The 19,282-nt window shown below is 40.7% G+C and overlaps 1 protein-coding gene across 8 annotated transcripts in view; it reads right to left on the bottom strand.

The window, feature by feature from the left end:
• RCBTB1 (RCC1 and BTB domain containing protein 1) overlaps positions 1–19,282 on the bottom strand; it is a 53,564-nt gene that overhangs the window by 28,814 nt on the left and 5,468 nt on the right. For 3 of the 8 annotated variants that reach the window (XM_023251323.2, XM_023251358.2, XM_045052662.1), the window contains exons 2-4: positions 7,452–7,527; positions 7,177–7,343; positions 6,434–6,584 (exon numbers count right to left, since the gene is read on the bottom strand). In XM_023251323.2, the coding sequence (XP_023107091.1) occupies positions 6,434–6,584; positions 7,177–7,302 (277 nt within the window). In that variant the 5' untranslated portion in view covers positions 7,303–7,343; positions 7,452–7,527. Of the gene's footprint in view, positions 1–6,433; positions 6,585–7,176; positions 7,347–7,451; positions 7,528–10,587; positions 10,707–19,282 lie in introns of those variants that run through there. The other 5 variants (XM_023251343.2, XM_045052680.1, XM_023251354.2 and 2 more) reach the window with 4 other exon arrangements.

Below are 19,282 nucleotides of genomic sequence, written 5' to 3'. Positions count from 1 at the left end.
ACCAAAGTGGATTATACGAGTGACCCTACTGACCAACATTCCCAGCGACCGACTTGGGGAATCTGAGCTTCCTGCCCCTGCAATTGTAGGTTCTATAGGTTTAGAAGTCCCAGTTCCCTAAGCAGAAACACTTCCACTAAGAACACGGCAGGAATCCCACTGAACTTTAAGTTACGGCTGCCATAGGCCCTCTGTAGGGCCCTGACTCTTCTTTCCTCCAGTCAAAGAACCAACAGGAAAAAAGAGGAGTCCCCTCCTGACAGGGGCAACTGACCTAGTCGGCAGAAAGAGGTAGAACTGCTATTATATAATGGAGGCAAGAGAGGAATGCTTGGCAAGGAGGTGAAACTTGGTGCTTTTGGTGCACATTTGCCCAACAGTACTGGTAAAGAGAAATGTACAGCAGCCATGGCCAGAGTACAGCATGGTTAAGGGCCTAGAACCCTCAAGGATGAGAGTCTGGATCACACAATCAGGTTAGTCCCCTGAGCCACATGCGAGCCAAATGTGAAGAGACTCTAAAAGGAGTGCTGGAGGAGGGAGGCAATGAGTATTACTTGTGGCCATGATACCAGCTGCATGCAGCACAGAGGCTGTAATTCATCCCACTAACAGTCTTCCAGGAAGTCTTTCCTAGGAAAAGAGGCCCACTAGAATCCTGGAGGAGCTACACCCCAAACATACAGGAAGCCATGGATCTGAACACTGCATGGGAGAGAATGAGTGAATGTTGTGCAGGGTCACCCAGATGAGCCTCAGGATCAAGGACCTTATTCCCCAGATGCTGGGACTGCTGCCAGCTGCTTGTTCTCAGCCATCAGTCCTCTCCAGATTTGCACCTGGCAATCACCTTCTCTTTAATGTATTATTTTACTATTTTATTTTTTTAATTTTTTTTAACGTTTTTATTTATTTTTGGGACAGAGAGAGACAGAGCATGAACGGGGGAGGGGCAGAGAGAGAGGGAGACACAGAATCGGAAACAGGCTCCAGGCTCTGAGCCATCAGCCCAGAGCCTGACGCGGGGCTCAAACTCACGGACCGCGAGATCGTGACCTGGCTGAAGTCGGACGCTTAACCAACTGCGCCACCCAGGCGCCCCAGTTTTACTATTTTAAAATAGTATATGAAGATATTTCTTCCCTTTTCACTTGATAAAGCATAGGAAAAGTGAGCTTCTTGAGATGGCTCTTAGTTCCAATTTCCCGGGGAAACTTTCAAAGCAACCCCATTCAACTGGGCACCAGCACCCACTTTGCCCAGCCCTACTCTTGCCACACCGTCTCTGGCAAACAAGGGATGAAACTTCAGGATCGCTTGAGGTTCAAGAGATGAACCAAATGACCAAACAACGAGAGTGAAACCATACCAGGCTAGAAGGGAGAGTGGGAAGTGGGGAGTGGGGAGAGCATGGGAAAGGGAGAGCACAGAGAAGCACCCCATGAGGTTCTGGCCTTCAAGAGAATGCAGCTGGCCTTCAGAGACCGGACACGGATTGGAGAAGTGATCACAAACAACTAATTTTATAGGTAACCTAATTTAACTTACTTTAGAAGACAAAAAAGAAATCCCCAAGCCCTAGGTCTGTATGTAAAGCAATAATACTAAGTGAATATAGATCTTCAGAGTAGTCACCAGATGGGACTAGATTTTATTTTTTAAAGGTGCCGCATGCAGCACCTCATCTGGGTATGTCTGGAGTCTTGGAAGCCTGACTACCCTACGTTCTCCTACAAATGGACCTTGAGAGCTTGTCTGGAGGCTCTAGCAGGGGAGCACAACTACCTGTATACCCTTGACTGAAGAAAGGACCTCCTCCATCGGGGAAGGTCGTCCTCTTCCACCAAGTGCCAGCTTTGGGAGGGACACACACATGGAGCAGGTAAGGGAAAAAGGGGACGCCCGCCTACCCAGCCAGATCAGCTGTATCAACTCTGGCAATCAATGCAGTGACAGACATCACAGCCAGATTGCTCTCACATCCTAGATTTTCAATGTAATAATGTAGTATTGATCAAAACATTCCTAAAATGTCTTTTAGAAATAGCTCACAAGTCAGTAAAGCATGGAGAATTGAATTTATTCTGTCCCCAAATCCTACTGAAATGATAGTGAAGGGGAAAAAAAAAAAAAGGCATAAACAGTTGAGGACAAAAAGAACAATAAAGAAGGGGGGTGCCTGGGTGGCTCAGTCGGTTAAGCGTCCGACTTCAGCTCAGGTCATGATCTCACACTGCTTGTGAGTTTGAGCCCCGTGTCAGGCTCTGTGCTGACAGCTCGGAGCCTGGAGCCTGCTTTGGATTCTGTGTCTCCCTCTCTCTCTGCCCCTCCCTCGCTCATGCTCGCTCTCTCTCTCTCGCTCGCTCTCTCTCTCTCTCTCTCTCTCAAGAATAAATAAAACATTAAAAGTTAAAAAAAAAAAAGAGAATAAAGAAGAAAATACAACTGGAGAGAGGTCAACAAAATTTTGGAAGATAGGAAGCAGGTGGGTGTGGTAACACAGCCAACCAGAGAAGGTGACACGTACATCTGCAAAAGAAGAAGCCAATCACAGCCCTGGAATCTCCGGAAGGCCCAGAGACTGGAGAAAGCAGGCAACACAGGAAATGATTTAAGGGCCAGTGTAACTAAGAACAGAAGCAGTCAGACCCCAAATCCTCATCCTCTTCCTGTGGGGTCAGGAAGCTTGTACAAGACAAGAGGCCTACAGCACTTACTAGCTGTGAACTTCTTACTATAACTGCACTACAGCCCAACTTCTCCCTCTGCCCAAACCTCCTTCCCTCCCTTCTCCCACATAACACGACAAAAAAAAAAAAAAAAAAAAAAAAAAAAATGAGATAGGAGAATAATCTAAAGAGGCCCTGAAGACAGCTGTGAGGCACTGTAGTGAGGAAAGCAGAAGTGGAAGTCCACTACTGAACAGTGAGATAGATCCTTGCCCTTCCTCTGCTAATGGAAAGCTGGCAAAAAAAAAACCCATATCCAGGTCCGGAATCTGGAAGATTCCACCCTACGGAAGCTCATATACTGACATTGGGAGTGACACTGGAAGCATCCCTAATGCAGCAGTTATTATCTCCCTAAAGTGAAGCTCAGTGCTTGACAAGCCTCACCCATGAATCCAGTATTCCCAGCATGTAGATCAGGGCCTGTGTCCCACCTGTGGACAGCCAGCCAAAGATCACAAATTTTTGGGTTTTTTGTTAATGTTTATTTACTTTTGAGAGAAAGAGAGAGAGAGAGTGCAAGTGGGAAAGGGGGGGGGAGAGGGGGGGAGGGAGAGAGACACAGAATGTGAAGCAGGCTCCAGGCTCTGAGCTGTCAGCACAGAGCCCAATGTGGGGATAGAACCCACAAATCGTGAGATCATGACCTGAGCCCAAGTTGGACACTTGACTGAGTGCCCCATAAAGAAAGCCTCTAACAAGAAAAGTCAGAGACCAAAACAAAAGAGAAAGAAGCAATCTGGGAGGAAAAAAGAAAGCAGAGAGCAGAGGATGACTTGAAAGTAACCTATTCCAGCTCAGAGAATATAGTGAGGCCATGAAGCAGGACAGGAAGCTCTAGAAAGGCACATTCAGAGAACAAGAAAGAGAATGGGGGAATGTAACAGCAGAAATGTGAAAATGTGAGAGAAGGGGTGTAAGATAAGGCTGAAGAAATTTCCCAAAAAGTAGATTGGAGCAAAAATATAAGAAAGTTAAGAGGGTCAGTTCAGAATCCTCTAACTTCCTTCTAAGAAAAATTCCAAAAAGACAACAGAGAAAACAGAGAAGGGGAATTACCCATGAAATATGACAAGAAAATATTCTATAGAAATGAAGGAATTTCCAGACTGAAAGTCAACAGAATGATCAATACAATAAATTAAAAATCATCTACATGAGTACATAACCATGATTTTTTCAGAAAACTGGGAACAAAGAAAAGATCCCTAAAGCTTCCAAAGAGGAAAAAACAGTCATATGCAAAAACAGTTAAAGTGGGGGCGTCTGGGTGGCTCAGTCAGTGAAGCGTCCGACTTCAGCTCAGGTCATGATCTCACAGTCCGTGAGTTTGAGCCCCGCGTCGGGCTCTGTGCTGACAGCTCAGAGCCTGGAGCCTGTTTCAGATTCTGTGTCTCCCCCTCTCTCTGCCCCTCCCCTGCTCATGCTCTGTCTCTGTCTCAAAAATAAATAAAAACATTAAAAAAAATTAAAAAAACAAAAAATAAACAACCCCAGCTAAAGTCAGAATGGCATCGGAATCTCAAAAGAAACCGGAAACTCAAGAGGCACAATAACCTCAAAATTCTGAGGAAATAGGATTTTCAATCAGGAATTTTAAGCCCAGCCAAACCAATGGGCAATCTGCGTGAGTAAAATAAAGACATTTTAAGAGCATCTCAAAGATTTCTCTCACACCCTCTTCCTTGGGAAGCTACTAGAGAAAGTGTTTCACTCAAATAAAGGTATGATCCCAGGAGGAAGACACAGGACACAAGAAATAGGGCATCCAGAAAGGACAAAGGTGAAGGGACCTCCACGATGATGGTGAGTGAAGTTCTAGGCTGACAGCCGTGTGGCAGGCTGGAACACGGGGACGGAGGGCTCCAGAGATATCTAGATGAGCTCAGATGTGCTGAGACACAACACTGCTGTATAGACCAATTTGCGCATAATGACAGACCTTTAGAAAAATGGGTGAATGAACCTCAGGAAAACAAACAGTGGTACAGAAAGGCGATGGCTCAGCTATAAACCACACTTACAGAGTCCTACTAATGTAAATATCGATTTAACTAAAATGGTGATATCACTATATTGAAAGGATCAGGGGAAGGAAGGAAGGGGAAATAAAGCTAACTGCTATCTGCCATTATAAAAAGTGGAAGGATAATATCTAAAATTGAAAATTCAGAAAGAACAGTTGTAAGCATGTTAAAAATACAAGATTAAACATCTGAAGGAGTTAAAAGTGGTTCCTTCTGAAGAACAGCTTCTACGCTGAAGAGGGGTGAGGCAGAGGTCCTTCTGCGTTTTACTAAAAGCCATAAAATATTTGATGGTTTAAAGCGTTCATTTGTTTTAAAACTATTTGACTATATAGTCAAATTAAAACTATTTGACTATATAACATGCACAATATATGTACTATATATATATCTGAATGTAGGGCATGTTTAAAATATATAAGTGGCATATCAAAACTAACAAAAAAGTATTCCCACAGAAAATCAGTTATTATATTTATATTTTTATGTTTTATGTTTATTTATACTTATCTTTATTGTAACACTCAAGATGGTTAACTCTGTATATATGCTCTGACTCTGAAAATAATTCCAAGAGTTGTAATTTCCTAAGGTCACCACTTTGTAGAAAACCAAGAATTTAAATGCATATGTTTTAGTGTGTTTGCTCTAAAAAACTGCCCCAGTTTTTTACAGTCAGAAATCAATGACTAGTTAAGATTGATTATCTGTTAGGAAAAAAATCAAATCATTAGGTCATAACAGATGACAAGCAGAACCAGTCAGCAAAGTAGTAACCGCTTCAAAGAGCCAGTGTGATGCCAGAAAGCATGGTTACACAACACGGAAGTGAGATCATCACCTCATTATGCTCAATACCAGTTATATTCTCACTAGACAATCACTCTCAGATCTGGATCTCACAGCTTGAGACAGATCCAGACAACTTGGAGTGCATTCAGATAGGAGTTAGAGGTAATTAAAAAGCTCAATACTAAGACCTCTGGCAACACCCGAGGAAGCTGTGATTCCTCAGTCTGGAGACCGGCAGAGAAACAAACAGAAAACTTCCCCACAAAAAGCAGAGGGCCTCTGCCAGAGAGACCACAAGAGTTAATGTGCTTAAAATTCAAAGGGAAGATGTAGGTTATATACAATAACCTATTTTCAGAGAGTTTTGGTTGCCCACAGTGGGGATAAATTACCAAAGAAGAAATGTATAGTCTTAATCTTGGGGAAGCAGAGATTAAAAGGAAAAGAATCTATCCTCCATTCTTTCCATATGGCACACACATGAATGTCAGGGAATAAACTAAGATTTCTTAAATTTGAGATTCAGAAACTACACCCTGAAAGGGAAATCAGCATTATGTTGTTTTTATAAAAATGTACCAAGTAAAACCTGAAAGTTGCCCTTGCTAATATAAAACCAGTGAAAAACTAGGCTGAAGGCCCACTTCATTTGCTGTATCTAATCTTCCACAATTTTACGTAAGTATTCTAACGTTTGCCTGATTTGCAAGCCGTACTCTGTTCCAGAGTTAGACTGAAATGTTTAACTTTTACCAGTTTGGTACAGTTCTCAGAAATTAAGAAATAAACCATTCAAGATTATTTCATACGGCCCCATCTCCCCTTAGCTTAGAATCAATACTTGATTTCTCACAAACCGAAAAGCTGACTTTGTTCCCGCTTTACCTTCAGTGCTGAGAAGAACATGTGGTCCACTCCCATAACTAAGGCTTTTAATCTTCTTTCCACATAAGGCTTCCAGCTTTTTGGGTACAAGTGTACTCTGGTTATCTCCAGTTCCTAGACAGTTACTATAGTTCAGTCCAAATACAAAGACCTAGAAAACAAACAGTTTTGTCTGAATCACTCGGACTAAAGTTACACAAAGGCTCCCCTCTCCACCCTGAAAATAAGACACACTCAAGTTCAGTGTGACAGCTCAGTAGGTAGGAAGAGACTGATCAGATGAAGAAAAACTCAACCTGTGCTGACATTACTTCAGTTGCAGAATGTTTGGCTGTACTATGAAATTCAGACTAGTATAGGGTTGAGGGGTATCAAATCAAGAAACTGCAAGAAGAGAGAAATTATATCAAAGACACGGTCTTCTAGAATTTCAGGTTCTTTTATCCACAACCTTTTCAGAAGACAAGGAGGGGGGCCTTGCTGGATACATCTAGGATACTGGTAGGAGAAAGACTGGTGGGAAAGGTAAGGGCTAAGGGAATAAAGAACCGAAAAACATACCAGGGAAAGTGAAACGAATGTGTCTATGGATCTTCCACTGAAAATATTTCAAAACAGAGACTGATATGAGTAAGCTTGCATTTTGGAAAGATCAACTGGCCACAACCTTTTCTTGGTCTTCAAACTGCACATTTTAAAGCTCACCCCCTAAAATTACACTCTGGGTTTTGAGAGATCCTTACCTCATCATTGTCAGTAACGTACAGCGCTTCATTGGCTGAGGTGCCAAAGACACATGCTTTCCGAATAGATGCAATTTCTTGAGGTGAGAGCAGAGTGAAGATTGGCCACTTTCCTACATCCACCATGACTCTGACTTCAAGTAATTCCTATAAATAAGCTGACATCTCTGCTACGACAAAAAGAATACCAAGGGAAAATCAACCACTATGCTAACTTAAAAAAAAGACACTGTTAATAAAAGGAAGTAAGAGCTAATTCCAAAAGAAACGGTTACCTCTGGTTGAATGGATCACTCACTTTCCCCGGCAACCTGTCCAATCCTTCCTCCACGGTCAAACCTGGGCCCTTCCCTGCAATGACAGGTACAACTTGCTAGAACCAGTTGTTTGTCTTGCCCACTTAAAGTCGGTGTTTATCTGTTACATACACGCTTATTTGCAACCAGACAGCAGGTAATGGAGAGAAACCATACTAACTGGATAGAACCAGGGTCTCTCATCAGGATTTTTTTCCTTAGAATATTGAGATAAAGGTTACAATACTAGTTTGTCTAAGACGGTGAATTCTTGCCTGAGAGAGAGGGAGAGGGAAAGTGTGTGTGTGTGCACCCGTGAATGTTCTACAAATCAGAATCGTTACCTCTACCTCCCCACTCTCCCACCACCACTGCCAGATTACACTCAAAGACCCCCATCTCTTGTAGAAAATCACTGCCACACAAAGCCACTGTTTAATGATGGGAATGGGACATCCCTCACTAAGTCCAGAGTGGCAAAAATATTAACATAAGTATTAAGTATTATACTGAATGAAACATAAGTATTATATTCTGATCCTAATTTCTATGATTACATTTTCTACATAATTACAGATTGTATTTCACATTGAAAAAAGTTATTATATGAACAAGGGAAGACAATTCACTCTAATCTTGGTGTTCGAACTAATGACTATAGCCTTCATGCAAGTAGCAATTAGCTTAAATAGTATCCTATAAAAAGTAGACATGTATTATATATGTTTCCATAAAATTCTAAACTTGACCTGTTTAAGGAGTTTTACACAAAGAATCCTGGTCATGGCCCCAATTTCTTCTAGGGTTAAAAAGTACTTCTAGAAATTCCAGGGAGGGGCACAATCACAAAACCCTACCATGCCAAGTGAGTTTCCATTCTGGCTCTCACCTCTGGAAACTGAAATAGAACCAAACAGTTTATAAATACAACCAGGGTTTCCTAATGAGGTACAGAACTCTTGAAGTTCCTTCCTATTCACTCTCTTCTCAGACCTCTAAAAATAGCCAAGAGAACCACGCTCAAGACCAAGGCGTTCCAGGCTCTAGCACCTCTGATAGCACCTAGAGACAGAGCCTATGGGGCTTAGGTATACTTAGCCAAGGCCTCAGTTTCCACCATCCAGGGAGATTTTTCACATCAGCACCAACTTGGACGACAAGGACCAGATAACTGCTAAGCCCCCAAGAGTCACACACACATATTCAATAAGCATTAAACACGATCAGGACAGGCCAAACCCCACCATTACAGAGCCAGACTCCTGGAACATTTGAATGTTCTGAAAAGTGTGTGTTTGTGCGCATGTGTGTGAGCATGCACATGCTGGTGGGAACAGGTAAAAGATTTGGGGAAGGGCAAAAAACAAATACATAGGGGTGCCTTGGTGACTCAGTTGGTTGAGCGTCTGATTCTTGATTTTGGCTAGAATCATGATCTCATGGTTCATGGGTTCAAGCCCCGTGTTGGGCTCCACACTGATAGCTGGGAGCGTGCTTGGGATTCTCTCTCTCTCTCTCTCTCTCTCTCTCTCTGTCTCTGCCCCTCCCCAGCTCTCTCTCTCAAAATAAATAATTTTTTTTTTACAAAAACTAATAAGCATGTTGAAAAAATGTGTTTCAACTGGTACCAAGAGGTAAAGGAAAGTAAGTTTCCCTATCATCCCTCTCTGACCCCCTCCTCAAAGGCCCTAAGAGTTAGGCCCTACTGTTAACAGTTGTTTCTAATTCCTTCCAGGGATAGTGTATGCTTACAAATCATTATATGTATGTATGTGTAGAAGTCTTTTTTTTCCCTTCTTAACAGTACATCTTGGAAACCATTCGATACGAGCATATGTAGACATTTTATTTTTTTTCAATGGTACTATATAATATTCCATTATATCAAGTTAACAATTTACCTGCTTCTACTAAGAGACTAAGTCACTGCTAGTCTTTTCCTAACATAAACAATACTGCAATTATTGTCTACACATACTATTTTTTAATACATGTCTTTTTTTTTAATACACACATCTATAAGAAAAACTCCTAAAAACGGAACTGCTGGGTCAATATCTAATTGCTATTTTACCTTTAACAGCTATTTCAAATTGTCCTCTACTGAAATAACCCACAATGTACGGCAGCACCTGATTACCCACATCCTTACCACACAGCATATTATCATGGTGTCTAAGTTTTCTTTAAACTTGATTCTCTCTTATGATGAGTGAGGTTGGGCATCATTTAAAAAAAATAATCACAATAACAGCAATAATAATAACTGACATTTCTTGAGCACTACACGCCAAGTACTGTTCTTAATATTTTACATCTATTAATTCGTATAATCCTCACTTTACAGACAAGGAAATGGAAGCAAAGAGATTTTAAGATTTTGCCCAACCCAGGAAGTAGCTGAGTCAGGGCCTGAAGCCAATACAGGAATTTGCACATGAACTGTTCACCTCATGGTTCAGAGCCCATGCGTCATCCTTTTACATAAAGTCCCTATTTTTTTCTACTGGACTATTGTTCTTTGCTTTGTTCTTGATTTTTGTGTTCTTTGTATGGCAAGAGGATCGTTTTTTTGTTTTGTTTTGTTTTGAGAGAGAGAGAGACAGAGAATGAGCACAAGCCAGGGAAGGGCTGCGAGAGAAGGGGACAGAGGATCCGAAGCAAGCTCTGCCCTGATCAGGCTGAGAGCAGCAAGCACTATGCGGGGCTCAAACTTACGAACCCCTCCCCACCCCCAACCCCACAAGATCATGGACCTAAGTGATGTTGGATGCTCAACCTGGCCACCCAGGCGCCCTGGGGATGATGGTTTTAAATGCCCTGCCATGCCCAAATGGCCTGCCTTGTGCCTCTTACAAAGCAGACAGGGAAAGGAGTCACCAGAAATGTAACAGTGCAAATGTCTATAAGCAGATGGATAAATGCCCCCCAAAAATCCAGAACTTTAATTTTCCTAGAGTATGAAAATCCTAGAATATGAAATTTCCTAGCTAGTCCTCAAAATTTAATATTGTATGTAATATAGAATTTTAAATAGAGAAAAGGGGAGAGGGAATTAAATTTGCCAAAAAATGTGATTCACCACATTTAAAATTACAACACGAAAGGACAGTACCATTCAAACTTCTACAATTTCCTGGGGTGTCTGGGTAGCTCAGTCGGTTAAGCGTCTGACTTCAGCTCAGGTCATGATCTCGCAGTTCATGGATTCAAGCCCCACACTGGGTTCTGTGCTGACAGCTCAGAGCCTGCTTCAGATTCTGTCTCCCTCTCTCTGCCCTCCACTTGTGCTCTGTGTCTCTCCTTCTCAAAAATAAACATTAAAAAAAAAAAAAACCTTCTGTAATTTCCTGACAACCGTACAATTATTCTGAAGTCATTAATCAGTCACAGGCAACTGTGCCCCAAGGGTATGGTAATCTACTCAAAAGTCACCTTTCATAATGATGGCTTATTATATGAACGGAGTTTACCCACTGCTAAATTACTTGAGGCTTTACTTTACAAGATATCTTCCCAAAGACTTGTAATTTAGAAGTTAATATAAAACCAGGTCTTATACACGTCCACACCCATCACGAAAGCAGAAAGCAGCACCGATAGCCTTGGCATGGTGGAAAGCACTGAGAATCCTGAGGCATTTGTTTTATTCCCAGGTTGGCTTTTAATCAATCAGTGTGACATGCCACCTACCTTTCTGAGCCTGGGTTTCTCAAAAATCTGTCCCATAAAATTCAATAATGTGATGTTCAAGATGTAGTGAGCAAGCTACAGGGGATTTCTGAACGCATGAGAACATGTGCAGTAATGCTGCCCAAGCAAGTAAGTACTCCTAGCAACACAATCCAGTGAAGTAAATAAAGACCAGGAAGGAAGAAACGAACAGTGACCAAGAACTGCAGAGACACTATGCTAGGCAGCTTCACACACACTACTTCCTTAAAAAAAATTTTATGTTTATTTTAGAGAGAGAGAGAGAGAGAAAGAGAGAGAGAGAGAGAGAGAGAGGGAGAACAAGCAGGAGAGGGGCAGAGAGAGACAAGGACATAGAATCCAAAGCAGGTTCCAGGTTCCAAGCTGTCAGCACAGAGCCTGATACGGGGCTCGAACTCACAAACTGTGAGATCATGACTTGGGCCAAAGTCGGACGTTTAACTGACTGAGCCACCCAGGCAGGCACCCCATACACTGTTTCATTTAGTCTCCACAGTAGTCTTGGAAGGAAGAAAGGTCAGAATCCATTCCTAGCAGATGAGGAATGAGGCTTGGAGGTGAAATGACTTCCCAAGGTCACAGAGCAGTAAGTGACATAGTCAGGACTCAACCCCCACCTCTCTGATACTTCTTACATCAGAGAACATCAGTTCTGCCCCTCCAGTGTCTCAACTTCTTCAACATTACTTCCTTCTGACTTTATTTTGTCTAATAATGTATACCAGCATCTGCTTTTTAAAATGCTTCAAATACAAAAAGTACTCCCCCCATCCCTCCCCTCAAAAATGTGTCACCAATATGCATCTATCTAGATTTGCCTGGTTAAACCTTGTGAATGTCACTCATTCCTTTCTTCTTCCAAAACCACTAGGAGGCAGGCCCTGGAGACCAAATGCTCCTCTGTCCTCAAGGAGTTCACAAGAGTGGATGAGCACAAGGTGCCTCCTTGGGCTACAGACTGCTAAGGGACAAAGCACGTCTTCATTAGTGCTCAATCTGTGCAGCTGATAACATGAACAGGGTATCCTCAGAATTCAGACAAGATTCTCCAAGAGGTTTTATGGAGGTATGAAAACTCAGGATGTGCTATGTGCTGTACAGATTAGTCCTGAACTTGGGCACGTGGTATATCTTTTACTAAGGCAGTTTAATGTGAATGCAAATACCACCAACATTTTCTAATTGACTCAAAATTACCATCATTATCATTCCAATTAGATTACTGTGGTGAGAGGTTTAATTTCTCTATTTTCCTGGGGATAGTGGCACCTTTGCTAATATTAAGAAAATCATACTAAGGATCATTCTATCAACTTCATATGTTTGACCCTCTACCACAAAATTACAGTGTGTATTAATATATTAATCCAAAAAGCTAAAGCAGGTGGAATCACTAGAAATTAATTAACATTTAATCTGTTATGAAAACTATATCAGACGTATGAACCCTGTGGCTATCAACGACTCAGAAATATAAGGATCTGGGGCACCTGGGTGGCTCAGTTGGTTAAGTGTCTGACTTTGGCTCAGTTCATGATCTCGAGATTTGTAGGTTCAGGTCAGGCTCTCTGCTTTCAGTGCAGAGCCCGTTTTAGATCTTCTGTCTCCCTTTCTCTCTACCCCTCCCCACGCATGCTCTTTCTCCTCTCTCTCTCTCTCTCTCTCTCAAAAATAAACATTAAAAAAAGAAAACAAATATAAGGATCTGTCACAAGGAGGGTAGTATTATGACAGCTCTGATGTCTTATAACATCTACTAAATTTGCCTAAACGTGAAGTAGTATTAACATATTGGTTCTAATTGTATGGATTTCACTTTAAAGGAATATAAATATAGTTCAATTACATTTCATTTAAATCATCACCCCGGAGGTTGCAAAATAATTTAAATGTTTCAAACAGTAATATGTGCAGTTATTCTATTAATATACTAAGGAGGTACTACTAACAGGGAAGAATCTTCAAAAGGCCTGATCAACCTAGGCCACCCTGGATAGGCACATACTTTGGTAAGTATTCAACAGTGATATAAGTGTCTTAAGAAAGGCAACCCAATGCCCTTCCTTCCATAGTACTAGGCATTCCTTAAATGAAGCATCCCAAGGGATATGTTAACAAAAAGCTAAACTATGAGCTTATTCCCATGTTAAACACAAAACAAACACAACACCCTGCAAAAAAACAAGTGTACCTTGTACAGCTTAGCTATGTTAGAAAACAATATGTACTATATGATTACAATTTTTTAAAGTGTAATACATACAGGTAGAAGGATATATACACACCAAATGTATTTCTCTAGAGAGATTAGAGGTGACATTTTCTTTGTATATTTGTTCAAATATATTTCAAATTTCTATAACATTTAGTGACCAAAAAAAAAACCATTTATAATTGTAATGCTAATTATAACTATAATTTTATAATTAAAATAACTAAATTTGAATTATATTTACCCCTTTAAAAGTTTAAATAAGTATTCTTGCCTTAAGTTTACAACCTAGGATGGCAGAGTATTCAGGCAAATCTGTAAAATGAATTATTAACATAAAATTACATGTAGAAAGTGGGAATGTAAAATGCTACAGCCAATGTAGAAAACATTATGTCAGTTCCTCAAAAATTAGACAGAATTACCATGTGGCCTAGCAATTCCACTTCTAGTATACACACAAAAGAACTGAAAGCAGGGCCCTGGAACATATAGCTGTTCAGAGCAACATTACTCACAATAGCCAAAAGGTGAAAAGCCAAATATCCACCAACAGATGCCCGGATAAACAAAATGTGGGTACCTACATACAATGGAATATTATTTAGCCTTAAAAAGAAATGACTGATACATGCTATCACAGGGATGAACACTGAAGACATCATGCTAAGTGAAACAAGCCAGACACAAGAGAACACAATTGTACGATTCCACTTACACGAGGTACCTAGCCTCATCAAATTCATTAGAGGCAGAAAGGACAGTCATAGCTGCCAGGGACCCAGGGGGAGAAGATAATGGGGAGTTACTGTTCAATGGATACAGAGTATTGGTTTGGGATGATGAAAAAGTTCTATGGAGACAGTGGTAACAGCTGCACAATAATATGAATATATTTGTCACTAAAGTGTATACTTAGAAATGGTTAAAATAAGAAATTTTATGTATATTTTACCACATTTTTAAAAAATCAAATTATGATCCCCTGGGTTTACAACAAACCCACAATAAACTCAAAGATACAGTTTTTTTAATTAAATATAAAAGTGGTTCAGTCCTAAAAACTATTTTTGGAAAAGTACAATCACGATTCATTAAATCTGTCTTGGTAAGGCAAGTTCAGATTAGAGAAATCCTGAGTGAACATTTCTAAAAGATATATAGCCTTCTTAGGACTTTCCAGCATATACAGGAATTCAAACTAAACCAACTAATTGTTATGATGACCAGTCCTCCCATGACTTGACTATTAATCATAAAAATGAGTTGTAATTAGTCAATTATATTAATAACCTCTGAAGAACTTCAATAAAATAATCTTTCTTTCTTTTTGCAACATTTTTTCTGCCCATTATTTAGGAAGTACTTTCTTGTAAAAAGCATTGATATGTTCAGCCTCAGTTATCACTCACTGTGCATTAATAGATGAATCAGTAATTTTTTTGTTGTTGTTTTATGGAGATAAAGCAAGAGTAGAAGAACAGAAATGAGAAATGCAAGCAGAGGATGGAAAAGAGTTGTAACGTTCTGAGAGGTAACATGCCAACCCGCTTGGATCTCCCTATTTTCTTTGACACTTGAAAGTATATCCTATATTCCCATAGACTTTTTCTGCTTCCACTGGTAGTGTAGATCCAATTCCCATTCCCTGGAATGGCTTTTCCTAGCAACCAGCACTGTCCCTCAGAGAGCTAGAGCATGGAGAAGAAAAGGTTATTTTATTTTACACTCTGAAAGCAAATTTAGTCAAGAGGACAAACACAGACCTTCCAATTTTAGAAATCTACATTTAGAACTGGAAGACTAAAGGAGTAATGTAGCGACCAATCTTTTGATCCCTCTAAGAGCATATTTATTTTCCATTCCCCTAGTGCTAAAGGAAGGTGGGGAATGTTTTTGCTTTACTGATATAGCAAAAATATATTTGAATACATTTACAGAATTCAAAAAAACAGGAAATGGAGAAAACAGTACAGGAAAACTTTGTTTTTGATAACATAATGCTCTCAATATTAAACAACACTAGAAATTAAGAGTTATGACTTACAAGCCTGTGGCTTGCACACAGATCTCAACCCTCGTTCCAACTAGAGGTAGCTGGCACAAAGGAGATGGACACAACCAACGGGACTGCACACCTCAGAACCTGTCTTCTGCTGACCTACAAGCTTGCTGAGGAAAAGAGGTCTGAACAGTGTGAACAACCCTGCAGAACTGGTTGGCACCAAGATTCTCTCTCTTCTTCTGGTGTCATTCTTAGGGCAGGGAGCGAGCCTGTATGATTTTTTATCGTGGAAGCGCATTTTCTCACAGTAAACATGAAAGACTGAATGGCGAATCAATCTGTTTAAAAATGGGCTCTGCGTTCTTTACAAGATATAGCCTAGTGTAGACTATTTGAAACAGCTATGTCAAATATGAAAAAATATTTAACTGCAAAAAATATTTATTTCAATTAAAGCACTGACATGTTCACTGAAGATCTCTAATAGGGTTTTTCTGTTTTCATAAACTCGATGGGTTTATTTGTTATCAGTTATTTGTTATCAGTTTAAATTGCTAAGCTGCCTTATAATAGGAATTTATTTATAGGTAATGAGCCATTGATAAAGTCTAAGATGCTTTACAAAATAAGCACTACTGTATGACAACGTGAACAAAGTAATAGCATATATTACTTCTTCTGACAATGACCCTACACACCAAGAAGGCTGGGGGAAATCATCAAGAGCAATACGTTTACGTCCCTGCCTTTGAGGAGATTATGGTCTAATAGAAAGTCCAATCCTAGGAAGTAGAAGCCTAGAATACAAATACAGGTAGAGTAAGCAAACAACGGAATACAACATACAAATCTATAGTCTATGTGATACACGTTAATGTACATATGGAAAAAAAATATGTGCACAAAGGTTACAACTATATGAAAATTATATATCCCAGAAAACTGCTACATGAAATCCCAGAAATCAAATTCTTAGTGTTCTAGCAGATGATAAAATGTAAGCATTTCCTCAGTGAAGATTACCCAGTTTCCTGCAGGAATGAGGGTTTTTTATAGCTTTCTTCCTTTTTTACCAATGGAAGTTCTTGTCTGAGCACAAAAGACTTAAGTGTGTAACCATCTTTCTCTGTTTTTGAGTATTATATTACAATGCTAGTAAGCCTTCCAAAGATAAGCTCTAAAGTTTTAGGTAAACTTCTGGGGTGCAACTTCACAACTTGTCATGTCACACATCTATACTACAGCAAAAGAAATTCAAAAAGACCTTTCAAGTTACAGAAGACCCAAATGTTACTCTCATCAATTTCTTCCATACTTATTTTTTTGTTCATTTAAGAGAGAGTGAGTGTGCGCACAAGCGGGGGAGAAGGGCAGAGGAGGAAAGAAAGAATCTTAAGCAGGCTCCACACTCAGCACGGAGCTCAATCCCACGACCCTGGGATCATGACCTGAACCGAAATCAAGAGTCGGACACTCAACAGAGGGGGCTACCCAGGCGGCCCCACTTCCATACTTATTCTGATGGGCTTTTTGAGACTGAGCAGATGCTACACCTCGGACTTAGACACCAAATGTATTTCCCAGGTCCAGATGAGCCTCTAAGACAGACTCAGCCTCAAAATTTTATAAGTAAGATTACACTTAGGGGGCATCTGGGTGGCTCAGTCGGTTAAGTGTCGACTTTGGCTCAGGTCCTGATCTCATGGTCTGTGAGTTCGAGTGCCGCATCGGGCCCTGTGCTGTTAGCTCAGAGCCTGGAGTGGAGCCTGCTTCAGATTCTGTGTCTCCCTCACTCTCTGCCCCTCCCCCACTCTCTCTCTCTCTCTCAAAAATAAATAAACATTAAAAAAAATTTTTTTTAAAGATTACACTTTAGGGGCACCTGAGTGGCTCAGTTGGTTGAGCATCTGACTCTTGATTTCAGCTCAGGTCATGATCTAACAGTTCATGGGATCAAGCCCCATGTCGGGCTCTACACTCACAGTGCAGAGCCTGCTTCGGATTCTCTTTCTCCCTCTCTCTGACCCTTCCCTGAACTCTCTCTCAAAACAAATAAATAAAAAAAACAAAAAAATACTTTTAACTACTGCACCCATTCTGTGGTATAAGTACTGCAAAGAAACAAAGTTCTGGAGATCTGCTCAGACACATGATGCTCTTAGTGCCCCAGCTGCTAGGGCAGCTGTCATCCACTTCTCTTTTCTGCAAGATTATCTTACTACAAGAATGCAAGAGAATGCCCTGAACACCTGACAAAATCCACAAAGACAGAGGGGCTTTGAGAATGAGGCATTCTCCAAAAGAGTTTATGGCGTCCTTCATGAAGATGCCTATGAACAGGTGACAAGGTCATCCTCCTACCTTTATTTAAAAACAGACTGCTGTTGGGGCACCAGGGTGGCTCAGGTGGTCCAACTCTTGAGTTCGGCTCAGGTCATGATCTCACCGTTTGTGAGATCGAGCCCCACACTGGGCTCTGCCCTGCCAGTTTGGTGTTCTCTCTCCCTCCCTCCCTCCTTCTCACGCTCTCCTTCTCTCTCAAAAATAAACGTTTAAAAATAAATAAAAATAAAAACAGACTGTTTTAGAATTTGCTAACACAGTGACCACCCTCTGGTCTCATCACTTTTGTTCAAATGTGTTACTCACTGGAGAAGACATATGTCATTTCCCAACTGCCAGGAAGTTACTTTACTTGAAACACAATTTGCAATTACGGCTTCTGGAAGCAATTCTTTATCCTCATCATCCAAAAGCCCACTTTCATTTCATTGCACAGAAACTTTAGGCAATTCTAGGACATAGGGAATCTGACAGCTCATTGTAAATGAAGAAATAATTCAAATGAAGCCATGCGCTCAGGTTAAAAGCAAACAACCCAGTGGCAATAGTATTAGCAGGGAAAAAAAAAAAAAAAGATATCCAGGGTTGTGAAGCTGACTATAATCTTATACAAGTATTGCTTCTATGAGATACTTTCATTTTTAAAACAAAAAACTTCCATGATTTGCAGTAATTTCTATAGTTTTGTTCTTTGTTTCACCAAACATTCAAGGTTTTGTAAAATAAATTACATAAATATAGATGGGCCAAAAGCCTAAAGAAATGGATAGAACACAGTTACACTTTATTTTTCTAATGTGTTCAAAGCTGGAATACAGGGACCCAGGCTCAAATCTATTTACAGTATCATAACCCGTCCCACGTGAATAGCTCTAATGTGATTTTATCTACTATCCTCTGCCATAGGAGTAGTATCAACCATACCCTGCAATGGCCTAGTGCCAAACTAAAATTCCAGCAATGGACAGGCAGAACCGTACTGTAGTCCTTCAATGAAAGTTTACTGAATGTCCTCCAAGTAAAAAGGACACAAAGCCAACACCACGACACCCTCCCCTGACCCTGGCAGAACTTACATGGGGTCAGAGAGGTCTGGGCACATAAACAGATGTACACCAGAGTGGCCACTGCTCTCATGGGTAGTTCTGAATGCCACGGAAACACCAGAATTGGGAAGTGTCAACTACCTGTGAGAAGACAGGCACCCGGAACAGTGAATGTATATGCCAGGTGGAAGAACTGAAAGAAATTTAGCATGGCTGTAGCCAAAAAGCTTAGCCTTTATCCTATGAACAACATTCAATCACTGAAAGGCCTTAAGCAGGGAAGTGGTATGATCAGATGTACGTCCGTTAAAGATTACTTTGGCTGGATGTATGGACCAGATGCTGATGAAGAAAACTCAGAGGGAGCCTAAGGTGGCTACAGCAAGCCAGGAAAGAAAGAAAAGAAGCCTGTACCAAGGAAGTGGAAATGGAGAAACCTGGACAGGAGACAAACTCAAGAGGATTCCGCAACTGACTGAATGGAAGAAGA

The sequence above is a fragment of the Felis catus genome, chromosome A1, assembly GCF_018350175.1.
Source record: "Felis catus isolate Fca126 chromosome A1, F.catus_Fca126_mat1.0, whole genome shotgun sequence".
Lineage (NCBI taxonomy): Eukaryota > Metazoa > Chordata > Mammalia > Carnivora > Felidae > Felis > Felis catus.
This window is presented reverse-complemented; position numbering and strand designations above follow the sequence as displayed.